The sequence below is a fragment of the Hemitrygon akajei genome, chromosome 17 (assembly GCF_048418815.1).
Source record: "Hemitrygon akajei chromosome 17, sHemAka1.3, whole genome shotgun sequence".
In the NCBI taxonomy this organism is placed as follows: domain Eukaryota; kingdom Metazoa; phylum Chordata; class Chondrichthyes; order Myliobatiformes; family Dasyatidae; genus Hemitrygon; species Hemitrygon akajei.
The window spans coordinates 29,526,977-29,540,542 of NC_133140.1; the positions used below are offsets into that span (position 1 = coordinate 29,526,977).

The 13,566-nt window shown below is 39.1% G+C and overlaps 1 protein-coding gene across 1 annotated transcript in view; it reads left to right on the forward strand.

The window, feature by feature from the left end:
* rspry1 (ring finger and SPRY domain containing 1) overlaps nt 1-13,566 on the forward strand; it is a 63,088-nt gene that overhangs the window by 23,243 nt on the left and 26,279 nt on the right. Inside the window, exons 2-4 of the mRNA XM_073069849.1 lie at nt 1,152-1,204; nt 11,611-11,723; nt 12,368-12,494. Of these exons, the coding sequence (XP_072925950.1) occupies nt 1,152-1,204; nt 11,611-11,723; nt 12,368-12,494 (293 nt within the window). The remainder of the gene's footprint in view (nt 1-1,151; nt 1,205-11,610; nt 11,724-12,367; nt 12,495-13,566) is intronic.

Consider the following 13,566-nt stretch of genomic DNA (forward strand, 5'->3'; position numbering starts at 1 on the left):
CACATAAATTGCAACATACCAAATTTAATTGTGATTATCTGTAAAGTGCAGGTGTATTTGTTATGTAATGCTCTGGTTAAGATTTCTACTGCTATTTTTTGTAAGAGGAACTTGCCCTTTTGGAAAGGGTGTTTCGGCTTTGGCTAAAGATGAGGAGCCATTTTGTCCAACTTAGGAAAGTGTGTCAACCAATCAGATTGTGGGATGTGAGAGAAGTTTCTAGAGGGCTGTGGGGAAGAGTTTTCTGAAGAACAGTAATCTGGTTTGGGGTCTCTTTGGTGGGAGCTACAGAGCAGGACACTAGGGAAGATGCCACAAAATGCCATTGGGAGGAGAATCCCCATTGCAAGAAGTGCTTTGTTCGGATGATTTCTCCAAGCAGGAAGGACCAATACTCCTGAGAGAACCAGTTGATGGGAGATGGTCTTTGAGGGAAGTTCAGAATGTGGGTGGGTGCTTTCATGCGGGCTGTGGATCCAGCGCCTGAGTAAAGAGATACTTCCCCATCCACTCCAGAATGAGCTCCAACGTTTATGTGCACATTGGATTGGTTTAACTGTAATAGGCTGTTCTTTATTTCTTTTTCTGTAACTATTATTAAAGTTGAAAATTTGGTAAATATACTTCATAATTTTACACTGTGTGTGACCTATCATTTTTGGGCTACCGATAACTGTGTACGGGCAGTATTTACATGGTATTTGCTACAGTCTATGTTCTTAAGAATAACATCCTAACTTTCCTGTTTGGTTGAACCCAAAATCATACCAACCCCAGACATGTATTGTTTATGAAAGGTGGCCCTCTCACCCGAGTTGCCTGGTTATTAGCAGAGTTGGGTATGGGCCCTGATGAGAGGGTTACAGTTATGATTACCAATGCATATTTATGATTTTCAAGAAAAGCCAGTATCATCATTGTTCTTCCTGAAAAGGCTCGTTCAGTTAATCGTATTTGGCCAAATAAAGTTTTAAACCTACAAATTGTAGACGACTCATTGTTGTACAGTACACCCCTTTTAGTTGAAAGAAAACCATGAATTTAATAAAAACTCTTGTTAAGATTTCTTCCAGGCTTCCTGTTGCAATGATAGTATTTGGGGATTGTGGCTTTTGGTACAGTGTGCTGAACTATTTCTTTGTTTCTTTTAGTGATCAAGAGCCTCCATATTCAATGATCACTTTGCATGAAATGGCAGAAACAGGTAAGTTCTGAACTGAACTAAAGTCACTAACTACAAACTGTTAATAAAATAACTAATTCAGTGACTTATTGCTTAGAATATACAAAATAAAGGTTTGAAATAAGACATCTCACTAATAGCCCCACTCATTGCTGTGAACACAATTGAAGTTCATGGATCTGTCACTGACTCTGCATACGTCCTTGGTTTCATTTCCTCCCTTAGAATAATTATTTGACTGATTTCTCAGATTTCTTAAATACCCCACCTCTTTCTCCTTCTGATTATAGTTTCACTTCAGTAGCTTTGTAATGATAAAGCTATGATTTTTCCTGAAAATTATGAAGTAAAAATTGCATTAATTTTTTGAAAAATAACAGCAAAATAGATTTTATAAATAATTGATGGAAATTGTAGTATTTTTAATTTGTGTGGAATTTTACAATTTAGAAAGACCAGTTGAGTGTTTTTATCCTTGAATCATTCCTTTCTTTTAACTTTTCATTTCCACACATAATTATCTAACCTCCATGTCAATGCAGCTGATATTCTCAACCATTTTGTGTGGAAAGGCATTTATTTGAGAATGAAGTTTAAGCCAATTTAAATATTTTTAGAAAAAATCTATTGATTTGAACTGAAATACATGGTTTTTATATGTGTAACAGGACTTGTTTGGCCCTCATTGCCAACTTAGAACATTGGGGCTTTATCTTATGATATAGAATGTATGGCTAGGCAGTTCTAGTGCTAAAAGTAGAGTTTGTTTTACTCTGGAAATTTGTAAACTTTAAAAAAAAGTGTAAGCGACCTTCCTTTCAGTAGAGCTGCTCTCAATTTGTAATTTTGATATTGTTTGTATGATGCAGAGCTATGTGTACTGGAATGAATCTGGGTTTGATGATTACTTGTTGGTGAAATTGAGTTAAAACAAGTACAAGTGGTTAAAATGAACGAAATACGCCCATTGCTGCAATGGGTGGAATTTTCTCCTGTTTTGGGTTGGACGGTTGATTTTTGAAAAATGGGCATTTCTGGGCAGTTGTAACATTTCTTTTTAAAAAAATCAAAGAATGTCTGTTCTGACTAGACTGGTATTTATTACCTGATTTATGGTTTGCTGTCTTGGATTGCTAGAATAGCACTTTAAATAAAATTGAAATTGCCACTTGAGGCAATAGTTAAGAGGCTACTGCACTGACTTGAGATTGTAGTCCTAAGTAGTTTAAGCCACACAAGGACAAATGGTTTCCTTCCTGAAACAACACAATTCAAACAAGCTGAGTTTACAGCTTTTTTTTCATAAGACCACAAGATATAGGAGCAGAATTAGGCTGTTTGCCCATCAAGCCTGCTTGGCCATTTCATCATGGTTGATTCATTTTGTCTCTCAGCTCCAATCTCCTGTCTTCATGGATCCCTTCATGCCCTGACTAACCAAGAATCTATCAACCTCTGCCTTAAATATAACTAGTTACCTATGGCAATGAATTCCACAGATTCACCACTCTCTGCCTAAGAAATTCCTCCTCGTATCTATTTTAAAAGGACACCCCTCTATTCTGAGTCTTAGACTCTCCCACCATAGGAAACACCTTCTCCACATTCACTCTATCAAGGTCTTTCAACATTTGACAGGTTTCAATTAGGTCACCCCTCATTCATCTGAATTCCAGTGAGTATAGCCCCAGAGCCTTCAAAAGGCTCTTTATATGTTAAGCCATTTAAACCTGGAATAATTTTCGTGAGCCTCCTTTGAAACCCCTCCAGTGTCAGCACATCCTTTGAAGTTAAGGGACCCCAAAATGCTCCAAGTGAAGTCTCACCAGTGCTTTATAAAACCTCAACATTACATTATTGCTGTTACATTCTAGTCCTCTTGAAATGAATGCTAACATTACCCTCCCTTCCTTACCACACACTCAACCTGCAAATTAATTGTTAGGGAATCCTGCACAAGGAGTCCCCTAGTCCCTTTGCACCTCAGATTTTCTCTCCATTTAGAAGATAGTGTACGCTTTTATTTCTTCTACCAAACTGCAGGACCATGCACTTCCCAACACTGTATTCTGTCTCTTTGCCCATTCTCCAGATTTGTCTAAGTCCTTCTGTAGCCGCTCCACTTCCTCAAAACTACCTGCCCCTCCACCTATTTTCATGTCATCTGCAAACTTTGGCAACCATCATCCATATCATTGACATATAGCATAAAAAGAATTGGTCCCTACCCAGATACTTGTGGAATACCACTAGTTACCAGCAGCCAACCAGAAAACCTCCCTTTATTCCCACTCTTTGCCTCCTGCCAATCAGCTACTGCTTTACCTGTGCAAGTATCTTTCTTGTAATACCATGGCTCTTAACTTGTTAAGCAGCTTTATGTGTGATATTTTGTCAAAGGCCTTACGAAAATCCAAGTACACAACATCCACTGATTCTACTTTGTCTAACCTGCTTGTAAGTTTTTTCCAAAGAATTCCAACAGATTTGTCAGGCAATTTTTTTCCTTCAGAAAACGTGCTTCCAAGTACCCCAAAAACACATCCATAACAAATGATTCCAACATCTTCCCAACCACTGAGGTTAGACTAGCCTATAATTTCCTTTCTTCTGCCCCTCTCCCTTGAAGAGTGAAGTGACATTTGCAATTTTCCAGTCTTCTGGAACCATTCCAGAATCTAGTGTTTCTTGAAAGATCGTTGCTAATGTCTCCACAATTTCTTCAGCCACCTTCTTCAGAACCCTGGGGTATACACTATCCAGTCCAGGTGACTTATCAACCATCAAACCTTTTAGTTTCCCAAGCACATTTTCTATAATAATGACAACTTCACACACTTCTGCCCCCTGACACTCTCTAACTTCTGGCATACTGCTAGTGTCTTCCACAGTGAAGACTGATGCAAAATACTTACTCAGTTTGTCTGCTATTTCCTTGCCCATCATTGCTACCTCTTCAGCAACGATTTCCAGGGGACTGATATGCAGTCTCGCCTGTTTTATACTTTGTATATCTGAAGAAACTTTTGGTATCATCTTTCATATTTAATGTTATAATTTATATTATTGGCTGGCTTTTGTATTTCATCTTACCCTTTTTTAGTTGCCTTCTGTTGGTTTTTAAAAGCTTCCCAATCCTCTAACTTCCCACTAATTTTTGCCCTATGATATACCCTCTCTTTGGTTTTTATGTTGGCTTTGACTTCCCTTGTGAGCCACGGTTGTGTCATCTTGCCTTTAGAATACTTCCTCCTCTTTGGGATGTATATATCCTGTGCTTTCTGAATTGCTTCAGAAATTGCAGCCATTACTGCTCTGGCGTCATCCCTGCCAGTGTTCTTTTCCAATCAATTTTGGCCAACTCCTCTCTTGTGCCTCTTTACTACGCTGTAATACTGATACATCTGACTTTGGCTTCTCCTCAAATTTCAGGGTGAATTCAAGCTTATTATGATCACTTACCCCTAAGGGTTCTTTTACCTTAAGCTCTTTAATCAATTACAGTTCATTGCGCAACAACCAATCCGGAATAGCTGGTCCCCTAGTGGTCTCAATCACAAGCTGCTCAAAAAAAAAGCCATCTTATAGGCATTCTAGAAATTCCCCTTCTTGAAATCCAGCACCAACCTGATTTTCCCAATCTACCTGCATAGTAATATCCCCCATTGTCAACCTGAAATTATTAACCTGCTCAGTTGAGGAAAAACACCAGAGACACGAAATTACCTCTGAAACGATTTTTATTCAGAGAGGAGTTCACAGCCCCACGCACTTCGGGCGTATGGTAGCCAACTCCCAATTTGTCGGTTTACAAAGGTCATACTTATACCCAAAAGCAGGGTACTACATTCGCAAATATGGTTACCAATTCAAATTCATTGATTGATTGGCTATTGCATAGCTAAGCACGCGAAATACTCGGAATAAGCTTAGACGCAAGCGTAATACTTGGAATAGGTATGGACGCAAGCAAACACTCAAAATAGGTATATAGCTCAAAATACTTTGCCAAACACATTGTCTTGTGGTCGCAGGTTCCCTTTTCTTTGTGGTAGCCACATGCTGTTTGGCACCTTACTTTAGCTACTTCCCCAATAACGTATTCTCTCCCTGGTCCTGTCTACATATTTTGCTACACTTACCCCTCGCCCACCCCTTCTACACGTACCCCTTACTCTCTTCACATTCTCACCATGACTATTGTAGCATTACTCTTTTGGCATCCATGTTCTATCTTCCATTGTAATTTGTGGACTACATCCTTACTGCTGTTTGGGGGTCTTTATAACACCAATCAGGGTCTTTTTACCCTTGCAGTTCCTTAACTCTACCCACAACAATTTAACACCTGATCCTGTGTCACCTCTTTTTAATGATTTTATTTTATTTTTTGTTACCAACAGAGCCATAACTCCTCCTCTGCCCTTAGGCCATTCAGCCCATTGTGTCTGCTCTGCCTTTACGGATCCCACTCAACCCCATACACTTGCCTTCTTGCCCTATCCTTTGATAAGATGCAATGTGTATCCTTGGAATTTAAGCTCCCAGCTATAATCTTCTTACAGCCATGATTCAGTGATGCCCATAACATCATTCATGTAATCTGTAACTGCTGCAAGTTCATCTACCTTATGTCATTGTTGGATCTTTGTTTAATTTCTGATCCTTGGGGTTCATCTGGGAATCAAAAATGGTGAGTAGTCTTGATTTCAGTTGATTTTAGAGTACAGCTGAATATACAAATACGAAGCAAACTAAATAGCTGAGAAACGATGTTAGGAGGGGAATTAATACTGAAGAGTGTAAGAAATGAATTTTAAAAAAGGTACTTTCACTTTCATAAGATAAAGAAAATTCCTTAGAGATTAATTAGTTAATAGACTACATAACTAAATTACATCACATAGGTAATATGTTAATACTTAGCCAATGAAATGTGAGAAAGACGATAAACCATTAATTTAGCTGCTATACTGCTTTCTGCCAGCAGACTTGATTTTCTCTGCTAGAGGAAAATTGTGTGCTTTTGCCTCCCACTCCACTACTGTTCTTCTCATTAATCCATTGGCCTTATTCTGAGAACCTATTCGTACTTGTTCATTCCTTATATTATCTAAGCTGAAAATCACTTTGAGTGTTTAAGCTAAACACTTCAGCTTTCTGTGTGAATTAATAGATAGGCTTCCAGGTGCCAATCACTAGTAGTTCTTATGTTAGCAGTAGAAGAGCAAGTATTCAAAGATAATTTAAGCTTCATATCTCATTCAAGATGCTCTGATAGCATCATAAATTGAGTTTTGTATTACTCCATGTATATATTGTGGAGAAGTCTGTAAGATGGAAGTCGAGAACCTAATTTTTTCCATGAGATTTGAGATTACTTCAACTAGCTGTAGTAAGTTCCACAAGCTGAGTAGTTTGTCACTTGCCCACATCTAAACATTGAAAACTGTTTGTGAATCAGTAGTTGACATCAAAAGTCATACGTGACAATGTAGGCACCACGGTATCAAAGCAGTTAGCATGATGCTTTGACAGCTTGTGGCATTCCAGAGTTCAGGGTTCAATTATGGCTTCGGTCTGTAAGAAGTTATCTTGTGAACTGCATGGGTTTCCTCTGGGTGCTCCAGTTTCCTTCTGCAGTCCAAAGATGACAACTGGTTAGTAGGTTAATTGGTCATTGTAAATTGTCCTGTGATTAGGTATTAAATAGATGGGTTGTGCTGGGTGGTAAGGCTTGCTGGGCTGGAAAGGTCTGTTCTGTGCTGTATTTCTAAATAAAGTAAGTACTTGCTTACAGTTGCATTTATTGCAGTAGTTAGACATATGATATTTGGAGCTGCTTTTTTTTTGCCTTTTCTAATCTGTTAACCATATGGTTTGTACCATTGAGCCTATGCAGTCTATCTGTAGTCCAGTTAATGAAAACTCGAACTACGAGTGTTGCAGTAAATAATGACCAAATATGTGAGCTTTCTGTAATATGCTTTAAGTATTAATTAACCAAACTGAAGGACAAATGCCATTTTAGGTTTGTAATTAACCAAACTGAAGGATAAATGCCATTTTAGTCCTGACGAAGGGTCTCGGCCCGAAACGTCGACAGCGCTTCTCACTATAGATGCTGCCTGGCCTGCTGTGTTCCACCAGCATTTTGTGTATGTTGTTTGAATTTCCAGCATCTGCAGATTTCCTCGTGTTTGGACAAATGCCATTTTAGGTTTGTAATTAACCAAACTGAAGGACAAATGCCATTTTAGGTTTGGTAGTTTTTCCCTTTTTGTCCATAATCGCCAGTATAGGATACGTGAGACTAAGCTGACTGGAATTCTACTTTTAATAATGGGCAAAAACTTAAAAATCTTGTGCCAGCCCAGATTTTATTGGTTTTTATTTTTAAACTTCCCTCTCAAGAGCTTTCCTTTTGAAGCTGTCAAGCAAAAGGTTCAATTTTGAACTTCTAATTGATAAGTAGGATGACAGCAATGATCGCAAATGGGAGTGTGCACTGTGTTTTAATAACATTTAAAATTGATGTTCAAAATCTGATTTTAAAGTTTTCCTATCTAATTTTAAGGTTGAAAGAATTGTGCCACAGGGTGAAAATCTACCTGCAATTGTTTTGATTTAATGGACATAATACAGCATGTTGATAAGTGGTGTGGGTTTAATAAATTGTGGAGATTTTTGTGCATCTTTATAGTGCACATTACCAGTTTGAACAGTGGTGTAGATTCTCGCAGACATTCATAACTGAACGTTTGCAAAAGACTTCTTGTTGGTACAAATGGCAAACAGGTTTATGTGCAATGTTACTTGGCCTTGATTTTCTTTAGGGCATTGAGAAGAAAGTGTCCCTGACTTGGTCATTCCCAGAATCTCTTTAATTCTGGTGTTCTGAGTTTGTGTATGTACTAATGAGATGTAAAGTATTGGTTGTGTTAATCTGGTTTAATGGGTCTAAATGGGCCAGATGTGTCGACTAGGTACAAGCAAGATAAAACCTGCAGATGCTGGAAATCTAAACCACATGCACATAATGCTGGAGGAACTCTGCAAGCCAGGCAACATTTAGGAAAAGAGTACAGTCGCCATTTTGGGTTGAAAGCCTCGGCCCGAAACGTCGACTGTACTGTTCCTAGATGCTGCCTGCCCTGCTGAGTTCCTCCAGCATTTTGAGTGTGTTGTGTAGACTAGCTGTTTTTTTTAAATGTAGGTTGGTGACTAACAGAACCTTTGGACTCATCTTGTTTTATCTTCTAGTTTTATTCCTGAAGGTGGTTTAAATTGATTTGCATATTGCACACTTTACAATTAAAATATGTATTGTTTAATTAGAAAAGTAGCAGTGTTCCCAATCAGATAATGTTCATTGAGCAGTGGCATTGAGAAATCTTTCTTCCATTAATGAAGATTGCGCCTGCATAGGACTTGTTATATTTTTTAAAATAGTCTCTTAAATCAGGCCTACAACTGTGCCTCATGATCAATTATCCGATCAGAGTGGTTGTGCTGTTAATAAGATTTGCATAATTGAGAACTACAGTCACTTTTTCCCCCCATTGTCATTTATCTTCCTCATGATGCCATCTCCAATCAAGAAACAGTCCATCCCAATGCATCTCAAATCACAGGAACTTCAAACTGGTTTGTTTCAAGGAAACCCTGCCCAATTCCCACCAGCATACAGCCTGTAGCACTAGAGGTCCCAACACACGAGACCACTGTTGTACTAAGATAATGAATGTCTACCAGTCTGCATTTTGGTAAATTGGATCTCTTGGCTGTCCTTTTACCTGTATACAGGCAGAGGCTAGAGGGCAAGGCTCCAGAGATTAGGACAACAAAGAGGTAGTCACAGGAGGCAGAGGAGCAGCTACAGGATTGTTTTGAGTTGGTGGATTGGGCCTTGCTTAGGGAATCAGCTGTGATTTGAATGAATACTCCATGGACGTCACAGACTTTACTATAGCAAAACACAAAATGCGGGAGGAACTCAGCAGGCCAGGCAGCATCTATTGGGGCGGGGGTGAGTACAGTCAACGTTTAGGGCTGAGACTCTTCGGTATGTGACAACAGGGCTTCACTTGCAGTTGAGCTCAACGCCTTCTATGCTTGCTTTGATCAGATAAGGTGCAACCGTCATGAACTCCTACAGCCCCTAATGATCTTGGGTTTTAATCTCAGAGGCTGATGTGTGAGCAGCCTTCTGGAGGGTGAACCCAGGCAAAGTTTTCACTGAGATCTTTAACCTCTTGCTTTGGCAGTATGAGGTACCCACCTGTTTTAAGCAGACTTCGCATAGACCAGTGCCTAAGAAGAAGAAAGTAACATGGTAACCTCAGTGGCTATCATCCAATAGCATTTACATCCACAGTGATGAAGAATTTTGAGAGGTTGGTGATGGAGCACGTCAACTCCTGCCTGAGAAGTGACTTGAATCCGTTCCAATTTGCCTAACAGAACAATAGGTCTACAGCAGATGCCAACTCTTGGGCCTTCACTCAACCCTGGAAAATGTGGACAGCAAAAATGCATCCATTAGGATGCTCTTTGTCGACAACAGCTCAGTGTTCAATGCTATCATCCCCTCAAAACTGCAATAAGCTCCAAGATTTTCACCTCAATTCCTCACTTGCAGACCCCAGTCACTTCGGATTGGCAAAAACATTTCGTCCATGACCTCCATCAGCACAGATACACCAAAAGGCTGTGTGCTTACCCTCTGTTCTACTCACTTTACACTTCGTGACTGTGTTTCTATGCACAGCTCAATGCCATACTCAAGTTTGCTGATGACATCACTGTCATAGGCTGAATGAAAGGTGGTGTTGAATCAGCATATTGGAGGGAGATTGAAAATCTGTCTGAGTGGTGCCACAACAACAACCTCTCACTCAATGTCTGCAAGACCAAGGCACTGATTATTGATTTCAGCAGAAGGAAACCAGAAGTCGATGAGGCATTCCTCTTTGAAGGATTAGAGGTGGAAAGGGCCATTAACTTTAAAGTCCTCAGTGTTATTATTTTGGAGGACCTGTTGTGCGCCCTGCATATAAGTGGAATTACATAGAAAGCAACACACACAAAATGCTGGTGGAACACAGCAGCCCAGGCAGCATCTTTAGAAAGAAGTACGGTTGACATTTTGGGCTGAGACCCTTTGTCAGGACTAACTGAAAGAAGAGATAGAGATCTTCTTTCAGTTAGTCCTGACGAAGGGTCTCAGCTCGACTGTACTTCTTCCTATAGATGTTCTCTGGCCTGCTGCATTCCACCAGCATTTTGTGTGTGTTGCTTGAATTTCCAGTATCTGCAGATTTCCTCGTGTTTAAAGTGTCAGAGTGCCTCTACTCCATTGGAGTTTACGAAGATTTGGTATGTCAACTAAAAATTTGACAGATTTCTGTAGATGTATAGTGGATAGTGTATTGACTGGCTGCATTACAGCTTGGTTGGAAACATCAATGCTCTTGAATCTGACAAAAAAATGATGGATATGGCCCAGTCCATCACACGTAAAGCCCTCCCAACCATTGAGCACATCAATATGAAATGCTGACATAGGAAAGCAGCATCCATCATGTTGCATTGCTATCATTCAGTGATTGGAGTAAGTTGTATTGTGGTTGGTCACAAAGCTTTAAAATAGATAGAACCAATGGATTCTAATATGTATATAGCTGATGCTGTAATTTGAACAATGTCCAAAGGTCATTAAAAATCTTGTGTTCCTACTCATTTGAATTCAAAAGAAAAATTCTTTTTTAAAATCCAGGCTTTGAGATATGTAATTAAACAGGTTTCCTCCATGCATTGTTGGATTCTGGTGTTTAAATCCAAGGTTTTTTCAGAAGTCAGGAATGAGGCACAAAACTTGTTTCTTCACAATTGTTTTATTATGAGTTGATAGAACTGAGGAAGCTGAACAACAGTGACATGGAGAGCTAAGATTCAAGGATAAGAATATGGTACCTAGCACAAAACAGCTATTTTATACTCATAGAGAGGAGGAAAATTCCATTCTAATCTAGAGATAATAGTTCAATTAGAAAGTACTTGGTCAATACTGCAGTAAAAAGTTAACCAATGAGAAAAACAATTATTCACTTTATACAGAACTTTCCAGAGTTATATTTTGTATAACAATTAAAGGCATATTGAACTGGTATGCATATAAAGCAGGAGTTCCCAACCTTGGGTCCATGGATCCCTTGGTTAATGGTATTGGTCTGTGTCATATAATAGGTTGGGAACCACTGGGGCTACTTAAAATACAAGCAGATAATTAATTACAAGCAAAATGACAAAACAGTCAGACCCAACATCATCCAAAATGAAAATGAGACTTTCTGAAAATATGCATATTTAATTGACTTAGAGTGAGTCGAATTTAATGTTCATTCTGGTTTTTTTTTTGGTGACAGATGAAGGCTGGCTGGAAGTAGTGCAGTCGCTGATTAGAGTTATCCCTCTAGAAGATCCATTGGGGCCAGCTGTCATTACATTACTGCTTGATGAGTGTCCACTGCCAACCAAAGTGAGTAGCTCCTGATTAATTTTATTTATTTTAGTTAGCGATACAGTGCGGAGTAGTCCCTTACAGTCCTTCAAGCCATGCCACCTCAGCAGCCCCACAACACTGATTAACTCTGCATCTAATTACTGGACAATTTACAATGACCAGTTAACCTACCTAGTATGTCTTCGGGCTGTGGGAAGAAACAGGAGAAGCCAGGGGAAACGCATGCATTCCATGGGAGGGGCATGCAGAGACTCCTTTACAGAATGGCGCTGCAATTGAACTCTGAGCGCCCTGAGCTGCAATAACATTGCACTAACCGCTATGCTACCGCAGCACCCTTCTAGCCATGTTATAAAGTGCATACCACTTCCTAAAGATTAGCACATTAAAATGTAAACATAAAAGATGGGCAAAAGATAAAAAATATATTTAAACTAGACTAACTTAAGAATAGATAGCACAACCATAATCATTACCAGTTCTGCATACCTTTGTATATTATAATGGTTAGTCCCAATTTGGCAAAGTTTTGTACTTGAGGAGATGGGGATTTTAAGTAAATTGAGTACATTTGCAACAGCAAATTTTTCCATGGAAATTGTTCAATTTGTAATTATTTAAATTAATAAAACAATGTCAAATATTTTTATCCTTGTTAGGATGCATTACAGAAACTATCAGAAATGTTGAATTTAAGTGCATCTCTAGCAAAACAGGATGCTTGCAATCCAGCTAAACATCGCAACACCACGGCAGTACTGGGATGTCTGGCTGAAAAGCTTGCAGGTATGACACTATTCTTATTCTCTATCTTTTGCATTCAGTAGAGGGTGAAGGTAATGGTCAACAGGGATATACAAAGTCCAGATCTTGAATTACTCCTAAATTCTCTTGTGAAATCAGAATGTGTAGAAATCGGTGCTATTCAACACTGGGGAGGGAAGTTGGGGGACAGGGTAGGAAGAGAAGTAAATTGTGAAAGAACCAGTCCTAAGGTTCCAACGTCAGGAGCGGTTATTTTTGAAGTACCAAATTATGCCTAATTGAATATCTTTGGCATTCATTACGCAAGTCTGGTTTGCCAATGTGAGAAGGGTTGGTGGGGGGGGGTGGGGAAGAGGGTAGATATTGAACAAGTTGGTGTAGGATTGCTGCTATTGCACAGAGAATACAAAGGATATCTATAACATTTTCACACACTGATCCAGTTGTATATTGTGCACAATTTTTATAGGGGCACAACCTGCAATATGTATTCTTAGTGCTTATTCTAATATTTTTCAAAGTGGTCTGTTTGGTTAAGTATGGAAATGGAAGAGAAATGTGTGCTTTCAAATTTGTGGCATCATTGTTTACAGTACTCAATTTCCCAAAGTGTCTGTTGGCTGTAATTTTCTCAAATACGTATGACTGTTTTAAACCCTGCAGATATTGCTTATCTTTAAGCAGGTGCTGTGAGCTGCTTTAAGAAGAAGAAAGGGAATCTTTTCAAAAGCGACATGTTTTCAGTAATTACTACCCTTTTTGGAGTTAGGATTGTAGAAGATTACTGCATATCAGTACTGAGGTGTCTTAGTTCATCATTATAATTTTATTTGCAGAGGTCTTTAAAGTACTTCCCTGCTTTTTTGTGTGAAAAATCAAATCCCTGGGGTTGTCCTGTGGATAAAAGTAAATAGTCATTTGGATGCCAGGTCTAATCTGGATAAAGCTACCAAATATCACTTATCAACTTCTAGCTAGTCTTTAGTCCCCTCCCCTCCTTGTTTATTTTCATTCCAGTCCTGAAGAACGGTCTTGGCCCGCAACATCAACTAAATTATTCATTTCCAGAGATGCTACATGACCTGCAGAGTTC